This window comes from Myotis lucifugus, unplaced genomic scaffold (assembly GCF_000147115.1).
Source record: "Myotis lucifugus unplaced genomic scaffold, Myoluc2.0 scaffold_199, whole genome shotgun sequence".
In the NCBI taxonomy this organism is placed as follows: domain Eukaryota; kingdom Metazoa; phylum Chordata; class Mammalia; order Chiroptera; family Vespertilionidae; genus Myotis; species Myotis lucifugus.
In genome coordinates, this window is record NW_005871247.1 from 113,528 (window position 1) to 124,482 (window position 10,955).

The 10,955-nt window shown below is 43.4% G+C and overlaps 1 protein-coding gene across 16 annotated transcripts in view; it reads left to right on the forward strand.

The window, feature by feature from the left end:
• Positions 1 to 8,418, forward strand: part of CDRT1 (CMT1A duplicated region transcript 1) — a 45,491-nt gene extending 37,073 nt beyond the window's left edge. For 9 of the 16 annotated variants that reach the window (XM_023761134.1, XM_023761133.1, XM_023761136.1 and 6 more), the window contains 4 exons: positions 638 to 796; positions 2,462 to 2,727; positions 4,456 to 4,605; positions 7,547 to 8,418. In XM_023761134.1, coding sequence (XP_023616902.1) covers positions 638 to 796; positions 2,462 to 2,727; positions 4,456 to 4,605; positions 7,547 to 8,367 — 1,396 coding nt within the window. In that variant the 3' untranslated portion in view covers positions 8,368 to 8,418. The remainder of the gene's footprint in view (positions 1 to 637; positions 797 to 2,461; positions 2,728 to 4,455; positions 4,606 to 7,546) is intronic. The other 7 variants (XM_023761137.1, XM_023761138.1, XM_023761125.1 and 4 more) reach the window with 7 other exon arrangements.
• The last annotated feature ends 2,537 nt before the right edge of the window (positions 8,419 to 10,955 follow it).

A 10,955-nucleotide genomic window follows, 5' to 3' on the forward strand; every position in this document is an offset into this window, starting at 1 on the left:
CTTTTTTATTTGATGTACTTCCATTCATTTATTTTTGCTCTTACTTTCCTTACCTTTGGAGAGAAGTTTACAAAGACCCCTCTGAGACCAAGGTTCATAAATTTAGTGCCTATGTGTTTTTTTTCTATTTATCTTATTGTTTCAGTTGTTATATTCAAGTTGGTAATCCACTTTGAGTTAATTTTTGTGTATGGTGTCAAATAGCTGTCTAGTTTCATTTCTTTGCATGTGATTTTCCAGTTTTCCCAACACCATTTATTGAAGAGACTTCCCTTTCTTCATTGTATGTTTTTGGCTCTTTTGTTGAAAATTAGTTGCCCATATATGTGTGAGTTTATCTCTGGGCTCTCAATTTTGTTCTATTGGCCTATGTGTCTGTTTTTCTGCCAATGCCATACTGTTTTGATTTCTATAGGTTTGTAGTATAGTTTAAAATCATCGCAGAATGGGATGAATGAGAAGAGCCATGTCTTGAGGGTTCATGGTTTACATCCAGAATTATGAAATGAGGGCAAACATCACTTCAGGGATAGTTATAACCACTGACTCCTGACCATACACAAAATACCCAGAATTACAAAAGTCCCAAGCAGCTTACCAAATGACACACCCTGCCTATTGCTCTGTCCCCTTCCAGGGAAGTTCTCCACGTGGCCCTGCTCTTCCTCCGGGTCATCAGTGCCTGTGCAGATGGCAAGATCCGCATTTACAACTTCCTCAATGGGAACTGTCTGAAGGTGATGAAAGCCAATGGCAGAGGTGATCCCGTGTTGTCCTTCTTCATTGGCGGCAACAGGTGGGTGGTCCGAGCTATGAACAATTCTGTTTGGATGATTTTTGCCTCCTCTGGGCCACCAGCCCTGGACTTCCTGGCAGTAAAGCTGGGCTTCGGCTGGAGGAGAGTCATGTTCTCATGGGAGACTAAATGGACTTTGCACCAAACTTAGCAATCAGGGTTCACCTCACTCCTGATTTGTCCTGGACGTCTGGGCTACTCATGCAGTGAGTGCAGCATGTCCTTAGCTGCAGGGACCACAGCTCTGAAATGGGCAGTGCCTGCTTGCTCCCTGAGCCCGCACTCACTGCCCCAGAGCTCCACCCACTGTCTCTGCAGTCTCACTTCAGATGCCCCAAAGTGCAGGAGGCAGGGAAGGCATGGGCAAAGGGTCCCGTGTTCCCTGGGACAGTGCTGAGCAAATGAATTTACAGAAGCCAGAACTGGGACTAGATTAATTGTATATATAATACTGTGCTTGTTATATGCCATGTTCAGGGTGCTATTAGGTGAAATATACCCAAGTAGAATTCACTTTTGAAAAATTCTACCACAGGCTCACTTTAGACATCAAGTTAATCTCCATGAATCATATTGCCTTCTCTTTAATGAAACTTTACTATTTCTGATCTTAAAGAGGGAGCACTGGTAATAAGTCTCAATAAATAAACACTTTTCAGTCACGAGGTAATACTTTTTTTTTTAATCACCCCTGATTTTTTCTCACCCCTGACATCTGAAGAAAGACTATTTCCTTTTGGCTTGAGTAAAAATAAATCAGAAAGAGATTTCTAATTGGAATGATTCCCCAAATTTTATTCCAGTGTTTTCAACCAAAACAAGTCACTCTCTTACAGAGTTTATACTAACCGTTATGATCTTAAAATTTCAACCTTTGGAGCAGAAAGGAACCTACACACAGTGTCTCTGTTTCTTGTTTATGGTGAGAGAGGTCCAGGTAGAGCAGAGAAAGTGGCTTTCTCTGAGCATGACAGAAGCCATGGGCAGGCAGGAGGCAGTTCTTGGGGGCGGGGAGTGTGGCGGGGGGCTAGGTTTAGAACTCCTTTCCCACCAGGTCATTAAAGTGGGGATTAGGGAAGATGGAAACCATCCTGCTTTAAAACATCCTACATGTTCAGTGTAAAGTAGAGCATGCTCAGAGACCTTGGAGTGATGGAGTGAAGGGGAGTGGACTGGAGGATCATTGAGGCGGGAACCTCTCCCATTAAAGAGTTTTCCACACTCCCATCACAGCAATAGAAACATGGTATTTGGATGCCGAGCTTAAAACAAGGGTGAATTTCAGGACCTAACATTCATGCAAAGTACCTAACTAAGCCTTCTGCCTCGAGCATCCGAGGTGCTTGGCACTCACTCCAAGAATGTAAATTCTTTTAAAAGTATTTTAATTCCAAAAGCAAAGTAATTAGAACATATGTGCCCTGCTTACATTTCATTAACAACAACAACAACAACAACAAATAGGTACAGAGCCCATGAGCCCTGCTGCACGGTCTGCTATCCTAGACCCTTCAACAACCTACACCCCCTACTGGCACAGTAATATCCTGGGGAATTTTCCTTGACTGAGGATTGGACAGGACAGCAGTTTGCGTGCAGATCTGGAGGCTGGCCATGGTGGCCTTCATGCTCCTTTTCTGGGCAATTTTGTTGTTTTTGTTCCAGGATGGTGATCAACACAGAGAGCAATATCCTCCTATTCCAGTTTGAGAAAATCAAGTGGCAGTACTTCCTGGAACGGACCAAACAAAGAAAGAACAGGGATAAAGAGGACAGGGAGGAAAACCTCCCAGAAGTCACATCTAAAGCTAGCACTCCGATTCACAACCTGGGGAGCTCCATATCTAGTAAATACCTGGTGGCCCAGGAGTCCCTGTTAAGTAAATCTCACAAGTCCCGCGTTCACCTGTTGGCATCTAGGACAACAACAGGTAAGAGAACTGACTCCCAGGCCATCAGAGTGGTACCCAATGGAGCAGGTCTTGGGCTACCAGGACTAGTTTCTTCATGGTATATTTTGTCCAGTGGTTTCTTGATGATATAAATGCCACCTTTAAGGAAGGTGGGAGCAATTTTCTTTGATTCACCAATTTGTTAGCCAGCTCAAGGGAATCTCCTGATTTTTAAGGCCTAAGTTTTCAGATTATTAGCATCTTTGTACAATAGCTAACATTAGCCCTTAATACTTGTTATTAAAACAAAAGCAAGCAACCAACATCCTCCCTCCACACCCCCTAGCCAAACATATGGTACGTAATTATTTTCTTAGGACAAAATCCTATATAGTGAAAGGCTAATATTCAAATCAACTGAATAGCAGAACAACTGGTTGCTATGACATGCACTGATCACCAGGAGGCAGACACTCAATGCAGGAGTTGCCCCCTGGTGGTCAGTGTGCCAGAAGCTGGGCTCACGGCTGGTGAGCACAGCAGCAGTGGCAGAAGATTACCTAAGCCATCAGTTGGACATCCCCTGAGGGCTCCTGGACTGCAAGAGGGTGCAGGCCAGGCTGAGGGACCCCTCCCCAGTGCACGAATTTCATGCACTGGGCTTCTAGTGTTGTTATAAGGCAGAAGAAAAATGTTGTATGCAAATGTATTATCTCTACCCCTGATTGAGAACACGCATACCTGGAAAATATTAGTTATGAAGCAGGTACCTCTGTATGTGTGTGTGTGTGTGTGTGTGTGTGTGTGTGTTTAAGTGTGCAGTGGAGTGGCATGGCTCATGCCATTTATAAGACATACAAAGAATAAATTGTGTGGGGACTAGAGTAGGCGAACTCCTTTTATTAACCTACTAGAGGCCCAGTGAATGAAAATTCATGCACTGGAGGGGGGGTCCCTCAGCCCAGCCTGCCCCCTCTCACAGCCCGGGAGCCCTCAGGGGCAGGAGGTGACCTGGAGATCAGGGGAAGGTGATGCCCCCATCACACCTCTGCTGCTGCCACTGCCGGCAGCACAAGCCTCGGCCGGCCATGTTTACCTGAGCTTCAGGCAGCCCTGGGTGGCTGGGCAGTCACCATCTGAGGCATGTCTGTGCCTTGGGCCGGTCTTGGGCAGCTGGGGTCTGAGGGGACTGGGGGACTCAGGAGGCAGGCACCTCAGCAGTGCTGAGGGGACTGGGCGCCACCATCTTGTGGCTGTGGGCGCTGCCATCTTTGAGAGAATGATGGTCAATTAGCATATTCCCTTCTTATTGGCTGTGGACACCACCATCTTTGAGGGTGGGGCAGTAAATTAGCATATTCCCTCCTTATTGGCTGTGGGTGCCGCCATATTTGAGGGTGGGGACAGTCAATTAGCATATTCACTTTTATTGGCTGTGGGTGCCACCATCTTTTGTGATGGTGTGAGGGTCAATTAGCATATTCCCTCTTTATTAGATAGGATATTTGGTGTGTGAAGTTGGACCTATAGATTAATAGATCACCTCCCAGAATATAGAGGACGGAGAGTTTCAGATAATGCTTAGAGCTTAATAATCAGTAGGTGGGGTGATCAATCCTTAGGCTCCAGGTGACTATCTAGTTTCATATGACAAACAATAAGATGATGGTTTGAATGAAAAACAATCAAATTATCAGCTATGCCCCCATTATTCAGGCTTAATTGAATTATGTACTTACTATGGTTTTTTCATCAATCTTAATTTAGCAGGGTCATTAGAGGTGCCTCAAAGTCAAATAAAGCTAAAATCACCCCGAAGAGATGGAGATGGCAAAATGAGAGTGAGTGCTGTTTCTAAGGAAGTCATTAGCTCAGATAGTGAGCGGGAGAGTCAGGAAGCAAAATCCCTTTCAGGAGGTAAGATGGATAGTGATACTTTAGTCTCAGTGGCATGCTCCAACTCTCTCTCTCTATCTCTCTCTCTCTCTCTCTCTCTCTCTCTCTCCCTTTGTTCAGTCTAGTTTTTTTGCAGATCATTAAAGTTGCTTATCTTTGAGAATTCAGAATGTATAAAATGCCTGGCTTTTCCTAAGAGTGATTGGTTTTACTTAATTGTTTTCTTAAGAGCTTGAGGCCATGCCAAAACCAGTTTGGCTCAGTGGATAGAGCGTCGGCCTGCGGACTGAAGGGTCCCAGGTTCGATTCCGGTCAAGGGCATGTACCTGGGTTGCGGGCACATCCCCAGTGGGGGATGTGCAGGAGGCAGCTGATCGATGTTTCTCTCTCATCGATGTTTCTAACTCTCTATCTCTCTCCCTTCCTGTCTGTAAAAAATCAATAAAATATATATATATATAAAAAAAAGAGCTTGAGGCCACAAAACGAGAAACTTTGTAAGAGCTAAATTTCCAGTTTTGGGCTCATAGCCTGACTTCCTTCCCTGCCATTTAGCCTCCTCAGTTCCTGGACAGTTATGTGATGAGTCTGAGTAATGAGGAACAGAAGAAAGAAAGGAAGTTATGTCTGATTTCAGAGGGTGTTTTAGGGGATTTCATGAAGAAGGAGATTTGGGGACAGGTGCTATACATATGAGATAAAGAGATAAGAGAGATGGGGAAGGGTCTTTTAAGAAGAATTACTGGACATCCATAAATAGTATGTCCCTTTGTTTTTGAAGAACTTCGATAAAGATTTACAATGCCTTTCAAATAGTTTGGTTAATACAACAGTGCTTCTTTGAATCAACTCCCTGCAGAGACTAGTTTTAAGGTGAGGGAAAACAATTAAGTTTTAGAAGGGCTCTACTAACAGTGGGTATCTTTGTATGTACCTATGTCTGTGTACCTACGTAGATATACACCTATAGTATAAAGTGCTAGGAGAGGCTTTGCTGAGCCAAAGGATAGCTGCATTTAAAAACTAGAAAGATATTGTCATGGTTGTCCTTTAAAGATGGTGTATCAATTTACCATCCCACCAAGAATGCATGAGGACTCCCACTGCACCCATGCCAACAATCTAGCATTTTCTCTCTCTTTTTTATTTGTTAATTCTCATCGGGGGAGATATTTCTATTGATTATTAGAGAGAGTAGAAGGGAGGGGGAGAGACAGAGAGAGAAACATTAATGTGAGAAAGACCCATAGATTGGTTGCCACCCAAACATGCCTTGACTGGAGCCAGGGATTGAGCCTGTAACTGAGGTACATGCCCTTGACCAGAACAGAACTCAGGACCCTTTCATCTGCAGGCCTACCCTCTGCCCACAGAGCCAAACCAGCTAGGGCTATCTATCATTTTGCACTTGCTTATATCATACGAATAAATGGTCTTTGCATTTCTTCAAGAATGATCACTAACAAACTAAATGTTCATTAGTGGGCAATGACTAATAATAACAAATATATATTTTGCAGATACAATTATATCACAAGGAGATATATATATATATATATATATATATATATATATATATATATAGACTTGTAAAGAGATCCACAATATATCATTATATAGAAAAGACAAGTCAATGAACAAAGAGTTATCACAATTTTTATAAAAAGAGAAAAAATTGTGTGGTTTGTCATACATGTACACACATAGGTGTGGAATGGTTTGTTCTGGGATTGAGAGTGGGGAAGATTTTGACATCTTAATTTTATTTTGTTTTATATGTTTTCATAAAATATTATTTAATTCACAAAGTGAAAGGGAGAAATATGAAGTTTTATTCCATCCTAGTATGTCCATACACAAACATCTTGGGATAAGGAAGATTATATGCTTAACACATGGTCGCATTTTATTTGCTAGTTATAGGTTGCTATAGTTGGTGATATAGACTTTCACTTGCTGGGTCTGACTAAACAAATGACTTCCACTTTTCATGACTCAGTTATTCCTTTCATAAAATGGGAATGCTACTTTCAGTGTACCTGTGAGGTATTGTAGGGGTCGAAAGGCCCGACTGAGATATAATAGCACTGACGTAGTAGATTTGCTCACCTGTGAAGACATTCTTAACTCAGACCTTAGGCACCTTGGTCTTGACCATGATATAGAGCAGTGATGGCGAACCTATGACACGCATGTCAGAGGTGACACGTGAACTCATTTTTTTGGTTGATTTTTCTTTGTTAAATGGCATTTAAATATATAAAATAAATATAAAAATATAAGTCTTTGTTTTACTATGGTTGCAAATACCAAAAAATTTCTATATGTGACACGGCACCAGAGTTAAGTTAGGGTTTTTCACAATGCTGACACGCCGAGCTCAAAAGGTTCGCCATCACTGATATAGAGTGACAGGATGAATCTCTGGTTCTTGTCAGCAGCTTTTGGTGCTGCTGCTGTTGTGCAAAAAATTTCAGGAACTTTCCCAGGAGTGACATATCTTTTGAAAGTAGTTTTGACTTTAGAAAATGTCCAAAGATCATTTGGAGTCAAATTTGATTAATAAGATAGGAATCCAATTTTGTCATTCAATTTTTCTTTAAAAACAGGTATGTTACTATGAATTTCTAAGGCCTATTTTGTGTGAATTATAAATGAGGTATGACATTTCAAAATATGTGTGGCGCATTGGGATTACATATGTTCCCTCCATAATATGCATCTAGAGGTTAATGCACACTTACACACAAGTACTAGCATATTTGTTAATGACTTGTTGCATTGAATATGTCATAATTTCTGGTATCATGGAGGATTTTTGCCCACATGATGGATGACATGTCCATTGCGCAACAGATATGTCAGTTTGCATCCCAATTAGAACGGATTTAATTTTCATGCTTAAGTACTTAATGCTTTTCATGGGACACTGATTTCTTTTCTTTTCTTTTGGAAAAACTAGGTGATATGGAGAGAGTACCCAAAAAACGACAACTGGAAACTTTTGGACACTGGCCCAAACACTCAAGGAGGAAGTCCCAGAAAATCTCTATGTCGCCAGACCGGTTCCTACTGACAGTTAATGCCCTGCAGCAAGCCCGTCATTCAGGGAAGTATGCCTATCCACATAGGACCCAGTCCCAAGTCATTGATGTTTGGGAACCTTCAATTTTGCACCCAAGGAAGGTCCTTAGTTTCAAAGGAGAATCATTACAACATGCAGTTGACACGTTGAGAGTCAGCCACCCTCCCATAGATGTGAAACAAACCAATATTTCCCTTGAAATCCAGAAACTGCAGCCCAACTTGAAGAACTCTTTGCACGATTCCCGAATCCAGTCTTCCATACCCCAGCCCATGATTATCCGCTCCAGGATCTCTGGCAGCTTAAAGGTTGAAGATCAAGTCACCAGTTCCATTGACGGGGCAGTACGCAGCTTCAGACCCTTAACCAGCCTGCATGTCATTAAGGCAAACCGCATGGTGGCTCCACAAGTAGATACGACAACCCAGCCTGTCAAGAAAGAACGGCCTTGCTTCTGCACGGCCCTGGATCCATTTAGAATTAACAGCGAATTCATGCTGTTGACTGTGAGGGAGGAGAAAGAGTACGAGGAAGCCAAGCTGAAAGAATATCAGGCCACAAAGCCCACTGGAGTGGTCAACCCAGAAAGGGCCAGAAAAGCTGCATGGATCAGGAAGATCAAAGGCCTGCCCATAGACAATTTCATGAAGCAAGGGAAAACCGCAGCCCCTGAACTTGGTCCAAATGTATTTATCTGAACCAGCCTTGTGAAATTACAATGTCTTGCAATAAAAAGGAAACCAAGTAGACATTGGTGTTTGGCTTATTTTATTTTATTTTAGTGAAGTTGGAATGACATAGGGAGGGTGCTTGCTGTCAGTCAAACCTAGGAACAGAAATAAGTGGGGTCTGTGAAAATTTGGGAATACATAATCCCCAGGAACTCGCTCTCTTGTTCCTGCTTCCTTGCATTTCATGTTTCCTCCATAGCCATGTGGCCCTGCGGACCCCACACACAGTGGACTGATAGATGCAGGTGGGAACACAAGCTAAGCTACCCTGATGCTGGACTGGACACTGCTCCCATATGGAAAACTCTGGACACTGGCTCTGATTCCAGCTCTGCCGAAGCCACAGCTACACTGCTTCCTCCGCGGGACAAGGGGACATGGGAGCTTGGGAACTCGGGGGGTTTAATTCCACAGAAATAAAGCTTTCTACAACAGCTCATCCTCCCGTGCGAGGCTCAGAAAATTCCTTTTCTCGGGAAATCACGAGAAGTGCACTCCCACTAGCAACAGATGGAGATGTGGAGATCTCCCTACCGCTAACAGTATCAGGGTCCAGGCAGGTGATTTAGAAGAGTGCAGTCCACCATTGGCGAGTTCAAGCCCCATCCAAAGGGGACTGCTCCTAGTCTGTGGCCCAGCATGGCCATAGGATGCTGTGAGATAATAGAAAATATCTATTGGCCTCTGCCCCTCGTTCTTGGCACAGCTCCTGAAAGCCCTGTAATTTCCCAAGCAATAAGAATAATAGGAATATCTTTTGTTCTAATATTTGTCTTTAACCCCCTCCCTGGCACAGACATCTTGAAACCTTTTAATTCCTAAGTGATAACAACACTTAGTGTTCTAATGATGTCACTGGGTGGGCTCCTGGATGGGCTCTTATCACCAGAAAAAACAAGCCATGAGGTTTGGAAAGAGAGGCTGTAAATGGAGTTACGATTAGACATGCCTGCATGAGGAAGCTCCATAAAAACCCCAACAGCAGGGGGTTTGGAGAGCTTTCCGGCTGGTGAACACATCCACATCCTGGGAGGCGACACACCCCAGCTCCACAGAAGCTCCTGAGCTCCGGACCCTTGCAGACCTTGCCCTATGTATCTCCATCTGGCTCTGCGATTTTTTTTGTTTTTTTGTTTTGTATCCTTTTATAAACTGGTAAATGTAAGTGTTTCCCTGAGTTCTGTTAGCTGCTCTTGCAAGTTTATTGAATCTGAGGAGAGGGGTCCTTGCAACCTCTGATCTATAGCTGGTTGGTCAGAAGCACAGGTGATAACCTGGGTTTGTGACTGGGATCTGAATACGTGTGTGCGTGTGTGCGTGTGAAAGAGAGAGAGAGAGAGAGAGAGAGAGAGAGAGAGAGAGAGAGAGAGAGAGTCTTGTAGGACTGAGCCCTTAACCTGTGTGATCTGATGATGTCTCCAGGTAGATAGTGTCAACATTTAATTAAATTGTAGGACACCCAGCTGGTGCTGCAGAGAATTGCTTGATGTGGGAAAAACCTCAAGATATTTGGTGACAAGAAATTAAGTGTTTTATATGAGTAGTAAAGAAGACACACAGGAGAGAAACACAGTAGGGAAGAACTAGTTTTTTTCCTACACAGGATATAACGTGAATTGAGATTTTCCTATACAGATGGTAATGAGTTCAAATAGTATGCAAAACAAAAACAACAAAAACCCCAACCCCACAACCCCTCACAACCTACATGGCATGGGCTGTCTAGATGCAGAGGTAACCTGTTCACTGCCTCCACTTTTCACTTTCAAGTACAGGAATACTATTGTTTGCCAAATTGAAAACAATTTCTTTTCTTATTAGGTTTAAAGTAGCACTGTCAAATAGCCATGTAACAATAGAGATTTTAATAGAAAGAATTCTCTCAATTAAGGAAATGTGCTAATTCACATTATTCCACGAGCCTTCAACAGCAGCTGGACCTGTAGGCCACCCGGTAGGATGCTGTTATGATTAATGTCAAAGCTGATTTACGACCCCTGAGTTTCACATCCTTCATATGGGCAAGATCACACCATTAGCAGCTGAACTTAAAACAGTAATGCGAATACCATCTTCTATTTACGAGGTGCTTACCCTGTACGTTACCATTATCATCCCCACTTTACAAAGAAAGAGGTACAGAGGTTAGCTAATCAATAAGAAGAGGAGCGGAGGTGGGGGGCTTTGGGGCAGCTCAAACCCAGAAGCTCACACTCCGGGGACCAGCTCTCAGCCTCTCTATTCCTTACTCTTTCCGGGTGTGTTTTCCTCTCATAATTAAACCCTCCACTACTTACTGGAGTCCTGCTTTGTTCTTCTTACTAACTTTTTTACCCCTTCGCAGGAGCACATCAATTTCTTTCCATTGCTTCTAAAATTTAAGGTAGAAATATGATACCCTCGCCTTCGGACATTGATGCTGGTAGGAATAGTAGTAATAGCTCTCAGGTGGCACTAACACCTCGATGCGGCTAGCCACCCCCCCGACTCGCCCCGCACAGCTTGCCGCGTCCCTGGTCGCTCCGCCCCCGAGTCGCCCCGCCCCAGCCCGCTTC